This window comes from Cupressus sempervirens, chromosome 10, assembly GCF_028749045.1.
Source record: "Cupressus sempervirens isolate cs-2001-9-10 chromosome 10, ASM2874904v1, whole genome shotgun sequence".
In the NCBI taxonomy this organism is placed as follows: domain Eukaryota; kingdom Viridiplantae; phylum Streptophyta; class Pinopsida; order Cupressales; family Cupressaceae; genus Cupressus; species Cupressus sempervirens.
Window position 1 is genome coordinate 359,117,816 of NC_143127.1, and position 18,682 is coordinate 359,136,497.

Here is an 18,682-nt window from a genome sequence, read left to right on the forward strand (position 1 = left end):
CCCAGTATAATTATATTAGTATATAATTATAAATGTCTCTTATAGTTAATTACATTCTAATTAATATAATTTATATATGATTATATTATCACAATAAACATAGTTATTAGATTATCAATATAATGATTATACTATAATTACAATATAATTATATTAACACAACCTTTATATTATCTATGTTGGCTTGAAGGAATCCGAACATAGCTATAATAACATTAACACTCCCTCTTAGCTAGGGAGGAATGCTTCTCAATATCTAAGTCACATAGTAATATCCGCCATGGCTACACCCTAGGATAGGACCACCATGGCTACTCTCATGAATTAAAAAACGTGAAATGAACACAAGTGCTCATTATGGAATCACTCAACGTGATGTCATCATCTCATCATAACATTCACCATGGCTACTTCCAGAGGGTGAATCAACACAATCATGAATTCTCTCACATGACCACCACCATAGCTACTCCCAGAGGGTGGGTCCATCATGGCTAACTCCCATGAATGGAAATGCAAATGAACACAAGTGCTAAGTCATGGAGTCTCTCAAATGGCATCACCATAGCTACACTTAGAGGGTGGAAAGGACAAGTGCACAAGTGCCCATCATGGAATCACTCAACGTGATGTCACCATCTCGTAACGACGTTCACCATGGTTACTCCCAGAGGATGAATAAACACAAGTGCAAAGTCATTGATTCTCTCTCATCACATCCACCATAGCTACTCCCAAAGGTTAGACCCACCATGGCTACTCCCAAAGGGTGGAACAAGTGCTTTCACCTCAATTTTTTGTCTCAAAGAAAAATACATTACAGGGACTAATACCTCAAATTTCTCTATCTCAAAGAAAACTGCATTACAAGGACTGATACCTCAAATTTCTCCATCTCAATGAAAAATGCTACAAGGGCTTATACCTCAAATTTATGTCTTAGAGAAAAAATGCTACAAGGGTTGATACCTCAAATTTCTATCATATGGAAAAAATACTATAAGAGTTGATATCTCAAATGTCTTCCTCTCAGGGAAAAAAATATACAAGGGGTTTCACATCAAACACCCCCCTCACAAGGGATTGCACCTCAAACATCTCTCTCACTGAGAAGAATGCATCATAGTACATCTCGTGAAATCACTGTGATATCCCCTCTTCCGGATTAAATTTGAATGTTGTAACCTACAACCATTCGTCAGTATAATATAGAAAAATTATATGTGGAACACATTAAAAATATTGGACTAAGCAAATATTAATCTAAATACTACCCATACTATCCTTCCTAATCCTTCGAAAGAGATCCTTCTCAAACCACCTAACCCTCTGCTGAAAATTGTATCTCGATAAGGTAATTATCATATAAAGAACATCTTCCTTAGGCTTCTTTGGGATCTCTAGTAACACTACTTGGTAGAGATCCCACCTCTAACCAAGTCTCTTATCTCTCACATATGCATATGTTTGACCACTACAATATATAGTCTCTAAGAGATTCTCTACAAATCTTTCTCTAAGTTCCAATTCAAAATCCTGACATTCAATCAAGAATGTTCTCTAATCTTTTAGTTCTCTTAAAAAGAAACTCAACATTCTACTGAATGCCCTCTACCAAGTTCTTACTTGATCTCTATGAGAAATTGAGAACTATAAAGTTCTCATCTCAATCGTTGATCTTAATAATTTTATCTACCAAATGATTCATATTTATTTATGAAATAAACATATCAAATGAACACGCCTCCTTTTCCCTTCAGCTTTTCATTTTATAATCCTTCATAGAATATATATTACTTCAATTCCCTATATACAATATATATTAGTTTAGTTTCTTTATTTTCTCTACTCTAATGTAGTTCAACTCTCTTAGGCATAATTGTTTTTTAATCCTCTCATATTTTATTTATCATCTGTGTCCTTTTCAATGAATTGCAAACCTTCATAATCAGAATCCTTTTGAAAAGTCACAACCCTTCATAATCAAAATCCTTTGAAAAAGTCATTACACTTCCTAATCAAAGTCCTTTGAAAAGTCACAACACTTCATTATCACAGTACTACCAGAAAGTTACAACACTTCATAATCACAATACTATCAAAAAGTCACAACTTTTCATAATCAGAACCCTTTTGAAAAGTCACAACTCTTCATAGTTAAAATATTTTTGAAGAGTCACAACCATTCATAATTACAACCCTTTCAAAGATTCACATCCTTTCATCATTGAAAATATTTGAAAAAAAAAGTCATTTGTTTTCTTCAAATTCCTCTTCTAATAATCCTTCTTTAACTCTTCTCTTCTTCTCCTCTTCACTCCTCTTAAAAAATGAACTCTCCTCCCTTTTATACCTTAATTTTAAAGAGTCGCATTTTTTATTACATCTCTTGACTTTTTATTAGATTTAGTTAATTTATATTTTACTTATCTATTTTACATTTATTATCATTTATTATTAAATCTTATTTAGAAAGATAAGATACTTTCTACATTATTCTCTTCTATTTAATTTTATTTATTTATATATTCATTGTAAATTTATTATTATTTAATTGTTAGTCCCTGCCTGTATATAGGCAGGAAACTAATTTTTTCATTAGACCCCCTGCAATTAATTTTCAAACTGACAAAATTTTATAGTCTAAAGTTTTGAGAGGGTTTATTTTTAAAATATTTTTTAGACAAAAATTTCTGCTATCTGATTGGCCAAATCTAATTTTGCTGGGGATTTAGTTATTTTTTAATTCAAAAAATTCAAAAAAAAAATTTACAACTAGAAGCTCTAGAATTTCCATGGAAGTGCTTCTATTGTTGAGGTTGATCTTTTTCAAACTAGCAATGGCCATGGTAGCTTCAGCGCTTGAGAGACTCTACCTAAAGCATAAACCAACGCTTCTTTCCACTCGGCGTGATTTCTACTCTACTCTATCTACCAACAAGGAGGATGGGTCTATGATCGTCTCACAGGAGAACAAACTTTCCCTCTACATCTAGTCACTCAAGTGAACATTTTGGAGTTTTGAATTTATTATAGCTGTAGAGATAAGAATACTTATAAGATATGACATCTTTCAAATTAAAGTAGTTTTGTATTAATTCTTAATAATCTAATTCTTCTGCATCCGACATCCAAAATCATTTCTTTAATCACCTAGCCGAAGTGACCAGCTGACTACTATGTGATGCAAGTATGGAAAATTAATATAAAATATATTATAAAACTAATCATGTCATAATGTTTCTTCAAAGTTTTTCTTACAAGTTTTTCTTTTAGTTAGAGACTAACATCTTGTTCTCTTACTACAACTTTCCTCTTTCCATATTTTAAACATTATATGACTTTCTTGTGAATAATTTAAATAACAAATTATATATATATATATAATTTTTTATAAATTAATTATAAATGTTCTTTAAGTTACATATTTCCCTAGTCATTCTTTTTTTTCTATTTTAAGTTAATTTAAAGATGAATTTACAATATCCACTATGAAAATTTACTTTTTAAATCCATACAAATAAATTTACAATATGATTATGTAATTTAATTTAAAGATGAATTAATAATATTGAATATCTAACTTTACTTTTCAAATTTAGATTTAGTTTTTTAATTTTACGTTTATACATTTATAATATATCAAATTAATTTGACACTATATTATTCAACATTTAATTACTATTTTAAAATATAGAACTATTTTAAGAATTTTTATCCTTATAAGTTTTCACTACATATTTCAAAATTCAAATCTTACTAATCTCTTTGTCATTCTTACATATACCTTGTATTTACTCTCTTCCATTTAATATACTATTTCTTTTATTCTCTTAAGCCCTCTCAATTTAGTCTAACTTGATGGTCAAAAGGCAAGGACTCCAACTCACCAAGAGCTCTTATTTTAAATATTATACTAAATATTATTTTATTGATAATATATTATATATGTAATTTTTATTTCTTATTTTTATACTTATATATGATTTTATTATCATTATTTATTTAATTATTATTTAAATTATATCTTAATATGCGGACTTGATAGTCCGCCCTTCCTCAAATTTCTTGTCCTCAAACAATTAGATAGTTTGTTCTATTGATTTGAAAGATGTATGTCCTTTATTCTAAATTTTTAGGTTGTTTTCACTGACATGATTGACCTTATTCCAATTTTCATTGGCTTTCAATATTAGTATTTCATATGAATTATTTTCCTCCTCTTTTACCCTACATGATGGCAAGAGCATGCTCTAATACCACTGTAATGTCCCCTCTTCCAAATAAAATTTGAATGATGTAACTTGCAACCATTCGTCAGTATAATATAGAAAATTTGTATGTGAAACATATTAAAAATATTGAATTAAGTCAATATCAATCTAAATACTACCCATACTACCCTTCCTAAACCTTTAGAAGAGATCCTTCTCAAACCACCTAACCCTCCGGTGAGAATTGTATCTCAATTAGGTAATTATCATATAAAGAACATCTTCCTTGGCCTCTTTGGGATCTCTGATAATACTACTTAGTAGAGATCCCACCTCTAACCAAGTCTCTTATCTCTGACATATGCAAATGTTTGACCACTACAATATATATTATCTCTAACAGATTCTTTACAAATCTCTCTTTAAGTTCCAATTCGGAATCCTGACATTCCATCAAGATTGTCCTCTAATCTTTGAGTTCTCTTAAAAGAAACTCGACATTCTAATGAACGCCCTCTATTCTTACTTGATCTATGAGAACTATAAAGTTCTCACTTCAATCCTTGATCTTGATAATTTTATCTACCAAATGATTCATATTTATTTATGAAATAAACATATCAAATGAACATGCCATTGGTTCCCTTTAGTTTTTCATTTTATAATCCTTCATAGAATATATATTACTTCAATTCCCAACATTCTATGTATATTAATTTAGTTTCTTTACTTTCTCTACTCTAGTGTAGTTCAACTCTCTTAGGCATAATTATTTTTTAATCCTCCCATATTTTATTTATCATTTGTATCCTTTTCAAATAGTTGCAAACCTTCATAATCATAATCCTTTTGAAAAGTCACAACCCATCATAATCACAATCCTTTGGAAAAGTCATCATAATCAAAGTACTTTGAAAAGTCACAACACTTCATAATTACAATACTACCAAAAAGTAAATACTTCATAATCACAATACTATCAAAAAGTCACAACCTTTCATAATCAAAACCCTTTTGAAAAGTCACAACTCTTCATAGTTAAAATACTTTTGAAGTGTCAACCATTCATAATTACAACCCTTTCAAAGAGTCACATCCTTTCATCAGTGAAAATATTTGAAAAAAATGTCATTTGTTTTCCTTCTTTAACTCCTTTTCTTCTCCTCTTCCATCTAAAAAAATGAACTCTCCTTCATTTTATACCTTGATTTTAAAGAGTCGCATCTTTTTATTACATCTCTCGACTTTTTATTAGATTTACTTAATTTATATTTTACTTATCTATTTTATATTTATTATTACATCTTATTTAGAAAGATAACATACTTTCTACAATATTCTCTTGTATTTGATTTTATTTATTTATTTATTCATTGTAAATTTATTATTATTTAATTGTTTTAAATGTTATACTAAATATTATTTTATTAATAATATATTATATATGTAATTTTTATTTCTTATTTCTACACTTGAATATGATTTTATTATCATTTTTTATTTAATTATTATTAAAATTATATCTTAAAATAGGGACTTGACAATCACTAACGTTGACACTCCCTCCCAACATGTGCTTCATTCTACACAACTCCAAACTTGTCTTGAAAGATGCACAAACTTCACTTTGGTAAGGGGCTTAGTGGGACTATCGATCGTTCGATCATCAATGCTAATGTACCTCAACTGAATAGCATTCCTTTGCACCCACATGCTTTGTTCTATCATGAAACACAAGGTTGGAGTTTGTATCACTCGTGGTGAATCCCAAGCTCATCAAGTATTCATCTATCAAGAATACCACACCCTAGGTGTCAGCATAAAGACCTTCTAGCCTACACACACAGAACTCCATCCCATAAATCATAGTCCTTTGATTGCTACAATTTCTTGATCACCACTACAACTATCTCGACATTTCTTGCAAGATTATAGTAGATTCTAGTTCAACAGAAAATGTCGCCCCATCTAGATACGAACACAAATATAAACTTGCATTGTTCAATCCAAGAGTCTTAACATTTTGATATTGATGCATCCATCAAAAATTAATATTTCTACTTAAAATGGACTGCATTTTTTTATTAGTTTGATGTGATATTTCAATGAATCTTTTGTTTTCATACCTTCATCTTCCCCAGTGCAAAATTTCTTGTCAAGGACCTTTACCAAGTATCCACCAACAAATTGATCTTGTGCCATCTTTACTTGTGTTCTTGACATGTGCTCTTGTTGTTGGCCCATCAAAGGATTTCTATAAATACCATCGTGTGGCTCTCTTGTGCAATCACCCATGTATTCAATTACTTCATTCAAATTTGTTGTGATCTTGTAGATACTGTTAAAATTAGCGTCATATGACATTCCAGAAATCATTATTAATAAGCATTAAAATGTATTATAATATGAACTAACGATTTTGTGGAGAAATCATTTTATTTGTGTGTGTACAGGTGTTTTATACTTACACATATTGTCTAGGTCCCGCTTTAGATAACTGACGTCTTTGGGTATTCTTCTTCCACCGTTTATTGAAGACAATTGATATTTTATTTGTGGTGATTTTTGGAAGTCTTACGTATGCTCATATATCGGTAACCTTTCGCATGATACATTTATTCTCAACGATTATTAAAGATTGCATTCCAAAGAACGATCAGAACCGTTACCGCTGCCAGAGACTCTTGTCACCATGTGTCGTATCTGCTGATAAATCTTGGACGGTTGAAAAGTTGTGAGCTCCTCATCTGTTGAAAAGTTGTGAGCTCCTCATCTGTTGAAAAGTTGTGAGCTCCTCATCTATGCCTTTACATCTGCGATAAGTTCTTTGTGGTACTGGATGGCAATTTTTTAGAGGGTCTATGCTAGTCGCGATGGATATAGAGAAGCTTTTCCAGATGTAAACAGTATCGTGTTTTGCTAGACGATTACTATTCAAGATTGAGTATTTAGCTAATGGTATCTCTATGTATTAAATCGTTGTTATATTCAAACTGCTATATGCTTTGGCATTTATCATTCATATTGATGATAGATTGTTACTTAGCAATTTGTTTTTTATGTGTTTTGAATCTAAGCACTGTGTCTTTGCAACATTGTAATTATTTTTCATCTTTAATAAAAGAGATTCATTTGGTGGGGCTGGGTTGTTTCCCTCATTACAGAGAGTTTTTCCCAGGATAAATTAGATGTTTTATAATTTCTAGTTCAAATTTTAACATGGTATCAGAGCAGTGTTTTTGATCCTTCAAGTTGGACTAATATTCTTCGTTATATCTTGCTTACACATTTCCGTCATGGTGCCTGGTTTGAAGGTTGAAGATAGATTGGAAGGAGCATCTAATTTTATTTCTTGGAAATCTAGAATTCTATTAGTTCTCAAGGAAAATGATCTTCTTACTTTTGTGGAATCAGAAGTTCAAGAACCTACTGATCCTGGAGAAAAAGTTACTTGGCAGAAGAACAAAATTCTGGCCAAAAGAATTATTATTGATTCCATGAAGGATCATTTAGTTCCTACCATCTCCAAGCTAAATTCAGCCAAGGAAAGTTTGATTCTCTACATAGTGTGTATGAGATAAATTACACTAGCAAAACATTGGCACTTCGCATGCAGCTCCTGCACATTAAGTTGAGTAGAAGGGATTCCATTTTATCTTTCTTTTCACAGATTTCTGAGTTAAAGGATCAGTTAAATACAATTGGAGAGATTGTCAATGACAAAGAACTGGTTTTGCTCACTGTGAATGATCTCCCTCCTTCTTGGGAATCATTTATTCAAGGTATCAGCAGCAAAAGTCATTTTCCATCCTTTGAAAGATTGAGGATTGCTTGTAATCAAGAGGAATGTCGGCTGGAGGCTAGAGGATGCACTCGCAAATCTCACAATGTAGAAGATCAAGTACTTACTTCTCACACCTCAAGGAAGAGAGGAAGAAAGAAGTATTTCAAAAGGTTTGAAGATAAGTATCCTTCCTCATCTTCTGATTTTAAAAGAAAAAAGGATTTCTCCAAAATTAAATGTTTTAAGTGTGAAAAACTTGGTCACTTTGCTAAGCATTGCACTGTGAAACTCAATCTTCACAATGTGACTATCTGATTGAAAAGACTCTTCTCCTTCAAAGGATTCTTATGATTATTAAGAAGGTCTTGTACTTATCTCAGCTTTATCTAGTCATGTTCAAGCTGATCGCGATACTTGGTTAATTGATAGTGGTGCTTCTCATCACATCTCCGATTTCAAACAACATATTTCGAATCTGACTGAATATGATTCTCATCTTCAAGTGATCATAGGTGATGATGCATCTTACTCTGTCAAAGGGACAGGCAACTCTCTTTTAAAATTAAAATCTGGTATTCCCCTTCATCTCAGTGATGTGTTATTTGTTCCTGGTATTAAAAGGAATTTAATTTCCATCTCAACTTTAGAAGATAAAGGTTTTAATATTGCCTTTTCTAGTGGAAGTGTGATTGCTTGGAAGAAAGATTCTGATTTCAGTTCTGCTCAAGTTATTGGAGAACGTCATGGAAGCTTTTATAAACTCTCAGCTAATCAAGTTCTTGTTCTAAATCATGTTGTTTCTAATAATAACATGTTATGGCATAAGAGATTTGGTCACCTCAACTTTAAATCACTCTCTTCCCTAGGGAAGTTTGTTATAGGTCTTCCTCTTCTCAATCCCTCTCATGATGGTGTTTGCAAAGGATGTTCTCTAGGAAAATTTCTATGAGTCCTTTTCATTCAAGTGATAGCAGATCTAAGCATGTATTAGAACTTATTCATTCAGCTCTGTGCGGTCCAATGTCATCAGCTTCTTTAAGTGGCTTTTGGTACTATGTCACTTTTATTGATGATTGTTCTTGTAAGACATGGATTTACTTTCTTAGATCCAAAGAGTCTAATGAAGTCCTATCCAAATTTAAGGAATTTAAAGCTTTAGTTGAAAACATTTCGGAAATGAAAATTAAGACTCTTAGATCTGACAATAGAGGAGAATTTATTTCAATGTCTTTTCAATCTTTTTGTATTGAATCAGGAATTAAGAGGGAGTTTTGTGTCCCCTACAATCTTCAACAGAATGGGGTTGCTGAAAGAAAGAACAGGACTATTGTTGAGGCTGCTAAAGCTATGATTCATGATCAGAATTTGCGGATTTTCCTTTGTGCAGAGGCTTGCAGGACAGCTATTTACGTTCAAAATAGAAGCCCTCATCATGTTCTCAATAATATGACTCCAGAAGAAGCTTTCTCCAGCATTAAACCAGATATAAGTCACTTGAGAGTTTTTGGTTCATCAGTTTATGTTCATATTCCCAAAGACAAAAGATCCAAATTAGATCCTTCAAGTAAGAAGGGAATCTTTGTTGGCTATAGTGAATCATCAAAAGCTTATAGGATATACATTCCGAGTCAAAAATCTATTGAGCTAAGTAGAGATGTTACTTTTGAAGAAAATCTTGACAATTGCAAATCTACTAATTCTTCCGATGATTCTGATTTGGATGTTCCCTTGGTTTCTCAAAATTCCCCTTTTGCTACTCCTCCTCCTTTCTCCTCCCCTGAGAGGGAGGAATCTCCCTCCTCTCCAAAGATTCTTGACAACATTGAAGTTGGTCCTAGTGTTCCTATTAATGAGAAGAACAGACCTTTGTGGGCAAGAAACATTATGCAAGAAGCTGAAAATTTTGCAGGAACTTTTCGGGAAAGTAAAAGACCTTCAACTTTTGATAACTATTCTGTTTTATTGTGCAATCCTATTGACGCTGAACCTTCTTGTTTTGAATCAGCAATAGTTCAGCAAGTTTGGAAAGATGCCATGCTAGAAGAATATAAGTCTATTCTAAAAAATAAAGTATGGGATATAGTTCCTCGTCCTAAAGATAAATCTGTCATCTCCTGTCATCTCCTCTAAATGGTTATTCAAGATAAAGCATGTTGCTGGTGTGGACAATTTCAAAGCCAGATTTGTAGCTAGAGGTTTCAGCCAAAAAGAAGGTATAGATTATGATGAAATTTTTGCTCCAGTAGCAAGGTACACCTCTATTAGAACCATTATTGCTATTGCTGCTAGTAAAAGGTGGAAGCTTCATCATATGGATATTAAGACAGCTTTTCTAAATGGTGTAATTAATGAAGAAGTCTATGTAGAGCAACCTAATGGTTTCAATGTTTATTCAAAAGAATCTCATGTATGTAAACTAAATAAGGCATTGTATGGCCTTAAAAAAGCACCTCAGGCCTGGTATGAGGGCATTGATGGCTATCTTTTGAGTCTGGGTTTCACAAAAAATGAGGCTGATTCAAATATTTATGTCAAAAGGTATAAAACTCTTATGTTGATTCTAGTACTCTATGTTAATGATCTTTTTATCACAAGAGATGATGAAATGATTGTTAAATGCAAAAAGGATTTAACTTCTGAATTTGAAATGAAAGATTTGGGTTTAATGCACTACTTTCTTGGTCTAGAAATTTGGCAACAATCTGATGAGATTATTATCAGTCAACGTAAATATGCTCTAGAGATTCTTAAGAGATTTGGTATGCTTGATTGCAAACCAAATGTAACTCCTATAGAAGCAAATTTGAAGAAACTTCAAGCAATTTCAGCTGATTCAGAATTAATCTAAGTTGCCGGTTCGCGGTTCGGTTCCGGGTTCGGGTTCGAGAACCGGTTCGCTGGTTCGACAAAATTTTGAAAAGGGGTTTGGGTTCGTTTGGGTTCGTTAGTACAAAAACATGTAAAAAAAATATTTTTTAAAAATATATATATATATATATATATATATATATATATATATATATATATATATATATACATCTTTACGAAGCATGAGTTAGAATTAGAATGTAGCATAGTAGCATAAACACATTTGAACAACAAAAAACTTTAAAACAGCATAAACAATATAGTAGCAAACCACAGCGATCATTGGAACCCCTAGCGACTAGATCTCTTCCCTTTCATTTAAAAAATTCATAACTGTATCTGATTAGTTTATGCAGATCAACAGTAAGTTTTAATAAAAATTTCTTCTTTTCATAAATTTATTTACCAAACTCTTATTATGATTAACATAATCGATTGAACGTGATTAAAAACTAATTAGATCTAACTTGTAGAAGGTAAATCCCTTTGACCAGCTGAATATTCTTCAATCTCTTTGGGCACAATCTCCCAAGCACTGATCAACAACAGTAAACTGGAAAAAAACCATTCATGGAGGCCTTTGGATAACACAGTCTAACGTCCCAGATTCAATATTCTTTAATACAATTTTTAATATACCTAGAGGAGAAATAATCAGCCAAACAGTGATAGACAATGTGGTAAATAGCTACCCCACCTGACCATATTCATGTGACCGTAACTTTCTTCTGCAGGGCAACATTTCCCAATAAAACGTTGTTTATTGTTTAGTGTTTGGAAAATTCATATTGCTACTCAAATAGGCCCTGAAATTCCTCGAAATTGGTCATGGTGGTCGCCACATGTTGAGCATCTTCTCTTGTGGGTGTCTCAAATTTAGTAGCATTTTGATTCAAATAAAGTGTTTTACAGCTAGGGATTACTCAACACTATAAAACTGTGGCATTGTAATGCCTACCAACCCAGAGCCAAGATGTATCAACATAAATTAAATTAAAACATGCTGTAATGTGGAAAATTTATATGTGGTTCTCTTGGGTTCGAACCCTAGTCCGAAATTTTATATGTGGTTCTCTTGGGTTCGAACCCTGGTTCGAACCAGATCGAACCAGGCCTCCAAAAACGAACCCAGGTCGAACCGGACCAGAACCACGAACCGGTTCGAACCGGTACGTGGTCCGGAGGGGGGGGGGAGGTACCCGTGCAACTTAGGAATTAATTGATTGCACTCCTTGTAGGCAGCTCATTGGTTCTCTCATGTACCTTGTTAATACAAGGCTTGCTATTTGTTTTGTTGTAAATACATTGAGTCAGTTTATGAGTGAGCCAAGACAATACCATTTCATTGCAGCTAAGCATATTTTGAGATATATCAGGGGAACTTTACAGTTTGGATTGAGTTTCTCTTGTTCTAATGATCTGCAACTTCATGGCTTCTTAGATTCTGATTGGGCTGGTTGTATTACGGATAGAAAAAGCACATCAGGTTTTTGTTTTTGTCTTGGTTCAGCCATGATTGCTTGGTGCAGTAGGAAACAAAAATGTGTAGCTCAAAGTACTGCTGAAGCTGAATATGTAGCAGCTTGTTCAACAGCTCGAGAAGCAGTTTGGATTTGGAAACTTCTAAATGGATTGTTTGGAAATTCCTCTGAACTTACTACAATTTTCTGTGATAATCAGAGCTGCATAAAGATTTCTATAAATCCATTTTTCCATGACAAGTCAAAACATACAGAAATCAAGTATCATTTTCTAAGAGACATGGTACTTCAAAAGGTTGTGGAGCTGAAGTATATTAGCACTGATGATCAGACTACAGATATTTTCACAAAGCCTCTTTCTAAGGTGAAATTTTCTTATTTTAGAGATAAACTTGGTATGGTAAATCTTAAGACTTAAATGGAATAAAGTCTAGTTTTGTAAGATTTATCTACTATCATTTTTGATGTGTGAACTAATAAATAATGTAAGATCAGCTATGACAACTCTTTCACTATGCGATAGTGAATATCATGTTGAGAGAGTCCATGATATTATCATGTTGAGTAATTCCGTAGTAAGAGTTAAATGTCATGTTGAGAGATTCCATGACTATTTACGTTGAGAGATTCCATGAGTAAAAGGCTTAGCTATGAGTCTTACAAATTTTCATGTTCAGAAACTCCATGTTTATTAGTTATGAAAATTTTATGTTGTGCAATTCTATGATTGTCAATATTTGAGTTACTGTGTTAAGTATGAGTATGTATACTTATTTAGTCTTCAAATTTCATATTAGCTAAGAGGGAGTGTTAAAATTAGCGTCATATGAAATTCTAGAAATCATTATTAATAAGCACTAAAATGTATTAAAATATGAACTAACGATTTTGTGGAGAAATCATTTTATTTGTGTGTGTACAAGTGTTTTATACTTACACATATTGTTTGGGTCCCGCTTTAGATAACTGACGTCTTTGGGCATTCTTCTTCCACCGTTTATTGAAGACGATTGATATTTTATTTGTGGTGATTTTCGGAAGTCTTACATCTGCTCATATATCGGTAACCTTTCGCATGATACATTTATTCTCAAGGATTATTAAAGATCGCATTCCAAAGAATGATCGAAACCGTTACCGCTGCCAGAGACTCTTGTCACCATGTGTCGTATCTGCTGATAAATCTTGGACAGTCGAAAAGCTGTGTGCTCATCGTCTATGCCTTTACATCTGCGATAAGTTCTTTGTGGTACTGGACGGCAAAGTTTTCTAAGAGGGTCTGTGCTAGTCGTGATGGATATAGAGAAGCTTTTCTAGATGTAAATAGTATCGTGTTTTGCTCGACGATTACTGTTCAGGATTGAGTATTTAGCTAATGGTATCTCTGTGTATTAAATCGTTGTTATATTCAGACTGCTATATGCTTTGGCATTTATCATTCATATTGATGATAGATGGCTAATTAGCAATTTGCTTTTTATGTGTTCTGAATCTAAGAGCTGTGTCTCTGCAACATTGTAATTATTTTTCATCTCTAATAAAAGAGATTCATTTGGTGGGGCTGGGTTGTTTCCCTCATTACAGAGGGTTTTTCCCAGGATAAATTAGATGTTTTATGATTTCCAGTTCACATTTTAACAGTTACTGTCATAAACCAAGTTCCACAAACCCACCAAAATCAAACAACTCTAATACAACAATGATCTACAAACTCGTAGCTCATACAAGTGAAGAATTACAGAATCATGTGTATTTAAAAGACAAGAATATTGCGAGTATAAACTGAAATAAGGCTTGCAAAACAGCCATGGAAACTCACAAGTCATAAAGAATCACAATTTTTTATCCTAGAAGACTTGAGGGGAAAACTGGTACTGTAAAAGCAAATATCAGAACATTATGAAAAATAGTGATTTATCACAAACCAGACAAGAAAAGGGTTTTTTCACTCAAAAACCTATAATTTCTATAATGCCAAAGAATCTAAAATTGCAATAAAAAATTTTAAGATTGGATTTCTGCCTAATTGCACCATTTTTGTCAAAATTAGGGTTTCCAGGTTTTTATTTTCTGCAGTAATTTTCTTATGATTTTCCCAAAGCTCAACCCTCATTTTAAACATTTTCAACTAACCAAACTTTTCCCCAATTTTTTTAAATAAAATTAATAATCTTTATCTTTTGGTTAGTCAATTTATTGCTGAGAACATTTTTTGCTGCTATGGACCTTTCTACCTTTTAATAATATTTCGGAAAGGAATGCAGCTAGTGGGTGCATCAATGGCTGCACTCTATTTTTTGTCTCTAAAATTAACAAGCAGGTGAGTTTATTTGCTCTCTACAATATTTTATAATCCTCTGAGCGCTTGAAAGGTATCCCAGGCCCTGGAAAAAGCCAAAACAACATCTACTTGTTACATATCTGAGTTTACACAATTGGGGGTCACTACTATAGTCAGGTTGCTGACCTAAATACTACCACAATCGCAGTCTCGTCTTTCTTCTCCTGTTTTTCCTGTCCCAAGCTTCCCATCTGTTATGTTGTGTCTGAGCTGTGAAAGCTTCTTACTGTTCCTGTTTTATTCACAAGATCCATTTAAATCGATACCTATAACACAGGTTGAAGATTAAAAAAAAGACATTTGCCAGCAAAAATATAATCACATACACACAAGAACAAGTTAGAATATATTGCAAACACTCTTTTGTATGCAGCATACACAAAAGGGAAGAAATATCATATTATTGTATTATAGGCTTGCAACCTAGGAGAAGTACACAGTAACAGATGCTAAAGTAAAACACAAAATCACAAGAAACATTTACTTTTGTAATCCTTGAACAGGACATCACCTTCGTGAACATAATCATCTAAAGAATAATCGAATGGCTAACAAGCACAAAACCTACAAGACTAGATGAAATGGAGCGATTAATAAAAACTGAATCCATCAATAAATAATTGCTGTGTATTAAAAAAAGCTTACCAGGTCCCATTATGTCTTCAGTATCAACCTCAACAATATAGTCTGAAAGAAAGCTTAGATGAAATGTTATATTGAGCAGTCCATCTTTTGGATTCTGATACGAAGCTTGCAACCCATTTGTTGTTCTGTAGGATGGGCCTGGAATAAAATCATGAAAGAAAGCCTGAATGATCCTTAAATTATGAACATTATGGAACAAACGAGGAACCAAACGAAATTTTAGTATGTTCCCTGCTGTGCCTCTTAATGTCAATGGTGTAATGTCCGAATCATTTCGTCCAGTTTTCACTGCTCCACTAAGTACACTGACATGTTTATTACTACCAGATTTTTTTGCAGTAAGATTGAAATGAAAACCAACTGCAGCAGCTGGACTATTAGGAACATCAATAAAATGCCAAGAAATATAGTAGTTATCTTTTGTGAGTTCACAGTGGTTGCACTGAAATCTAACAGTGGGCCCTCTACTTGTGTTATGGCAGTCTGCTTTGAATAAGTTTGACAAAGGTAATGTCCGTTCATCAATAAAACCAGGTACTCCAATCTGAAGTGTGTCAAGTCCTCGTAGCTGTGCACAACTCATACTTGAAACAGTTGTAATATTGAAGTCCATATCATTAACAAAAGATTTTAAATCTAGGGCATTCGCAGGCCTTATATTTTGCACTTCAACACTCCTTTTGGAAATAATTTGAAAAAGCAAACTGCACATTGAAATATGTAAGCTCTCTGTCAACAGTACACATTACTTGCAATTGCTATACAAGAAAGGTGATTGCAATGATGCGAAAGAATGAAAGCACTGTTTGCAGTAAAATATGACATGTTGAACATTAACTCTCCAGCAACAAAAGAGAAAAATGAAAAATATAAAACAGTTCATTTAAATCTACTCACGCTGCAGAAAGCCCACAGAAAAATATCAAACTGGCCATAGAAAATGTCCCACCAAGTTCTGTTTTACGCTTCACCACAATTTTTTGTTCATCCTGTTGCGCATATTATCATATACGCAGTTATCGTGTCAGTTTAGGCTACAATACAGGCAGTAAATTTTTACCTGTTCTTTACTAGAAACTTTTCAAAATATATGAATTTTTAACTATATAATTTACTCCGTCAAATCCAGTGCTTGTTTTAAAATCTATTTTAATATGGACATTGGAAAGCATAAAATAGAATCCTATGGTTCGACATTCATGACATTAAAATTGAGCAGGGAATGTTGCTTTTAATCTCTCTCATGCATTTGTTGTCAAGAATGATATAACCAATCAACTTTTTGTATTTACAGTTTTGGAACAATTTTTTGAATTAATCCTTCCTCGATATCCCCTTTACTGGTGAAAGAGTCACCACCTTTCACAGAAATTGAGTCACCCATTCACAAGAATTGAGCTGTCATCCTTCTTTGCTACCTTTGAGAACAATAATTTATTTCCAAATTGATTCCTTGCTTTATGAACTATGGATGTCCTCCTCAAATGAAATGATCTCTCTATTATATCTCATGTTTGAGGGGGTCAGAATATTCATTTTGAGCCTTTTGACCATTCATTAAACCTAATTAAAATTTAATTATATCATTAATGTTTTTTATATTTCAACTTATTATTGTTGCTTATTATTAAAAATACCTTTTCAAAAGGGGGCCATTACATTGTTGTTGACCTCTCATTTGACAAGGTTGTTGCTCATACATAATGTCTTGCAACTACAAGATCAATTGTAGTGTCCTCTTTCTGGGATATTCTTTAAGTTCAAAATATACGCACTCACACAAGATATAATAGTTTATCAAGGATTACAATCTATATAACATATATTAAAGTCAATGCATCATTGCAGACTACCTACATTGATCAAATCATAAATTCTTCATAAATGCCTCGCAAATCTGCTGAATCAAAAGACCCTGTCCCTAAGTCAACAATGATGAAACCAAGGACCCCATATCTAGTTTGTCAGAAGTAGGAAAAAACCTTCTCCCTCAAAACCCTAGCTCACTCATGAGCCCGGACCCCATCTGAAGACAATACTAAGGACCACCTACCTTGCTTGCCTGAGGACAGGAAAAGACCCTGTCCTTCCGAACCTTAGCCCACCCCACGTGCATGGACCCCGTCAAGTTTGCAAGTACTAACTAGAATTCAATATTGATGACTTGGTGGACTATTGCAGAATAATATTTCTTGATGGATTGGCAATCAACCCCTTAATAATATTTGAATATTCTCAGGAATAATTTTTTAATGAACTTCTGAAAGTATTGCCTAATTTATTACTGAAATTTATGTCTTGAATTGGCGAATCAAATATGGATTAATGCTTAATTTATTGTTAATTAATTTTCTTCTACTGTTCTGAATTTATCTTCTGAGTTGCTAATCTGAATCGCTTCTTAAATCTGCTATTCCTTAGTGATCTGACTTATATTCTGAATTAAATGTATTTTGAATGCAAATTGATGCCATCTCACTTGAATTGATTGTTAGCATGAATGCTGATGATACTACATTGGGGGAGTACCCTAAGCATTGGAGAGTATTGACATGTTGCATTCATGACTGTGTTTGTCATTGATTTCAACATAGCAGTAAGTCTGTGAAGACTGGCAGGGTAGCAAAGAGATATCTTAGTTGTACGGACAAAGTTTTGCTAGTCTGGTGATGCACGGTCATAGACATGTTCAATACAGTGTCCTGACGACGAGGTTTAATGCGCAGCACGTAAGTCAAAGACATATGGAAGTTGTACTTGATTTACTGAGAGCAGTTTAGAGACAAAGTGCTTGGAAAGCAATTTCTGATGTTTGTATTATATCTTGCATTTGAGATGTAATAAGATGTGCAATCAGCCAATGATAGAGGATAGTTGGATGATGACATCAGCGGATGCACAAGCCATAGTATCACACGTGTGATGTTTTGTATTGACTGTGAGCCAACAGTGCTATTGTAATTGTAATTAATTAATTATCTTATTATAATTAATTAGGATAGCCTCAAGGCCGACTCAAGGAATTATTTTGAAGATATGGTATAAAAGGAAAGATGTTTTCCTTGTTTGTAAAGTGATCCAAGATTGTATGAAGTGCAAAATGCAAAACTGAGCAGAGTGTTTATTGAATGCGAGTAAGCGATCTAGTGGATTATTGGACACGAGTTTTGTGATCTGCTTACAAGATCGAAAGGAGCAGAGGTCCGGGTGATAGGACAAAGGAAGGAAGTACTATTCATTTCTATTATTCTACAAGGAATAATACGAAGATCATTTGGACAGTGGGTTCATTGGTCTTGCCCTTGAAGCTATTTTGGCAGTGGGTCCAGCTGTCTTCCACGACTCCTAA

The 18,682-nt window shown here is 33.2% G+C and overlaps 1 protein-coding gene across 2 annotated transcripts in view; it reads right to left on the reverse strand.

The window, feature by feature from the left end:
• Positions 1-18,682, reverse strand: part of LOC149534118 (uncharacterized) — a 143,008-nt gene that overhangs the window by 117,344 nt on the left and 6,982 nt on the right. For both annotated transcript variants that reach the window (XM_089804082.1, XM_089804083.1), the window contains exons 2-3: positions 16,231-16,322; positions 15,334-16,037 (exon numbers count right to left, since the gene is read on the reverse strand). In XM_089804082.1, coding sequence (XP_089660208.1) covers positions 15,334-16,037; positions 16,231-16,322 — 796 coding nt within the window. The remainder of the gene's footprint in view (positions 1-15,333; positions 16,038-16,230; positions 16,323-18,682) is intronic.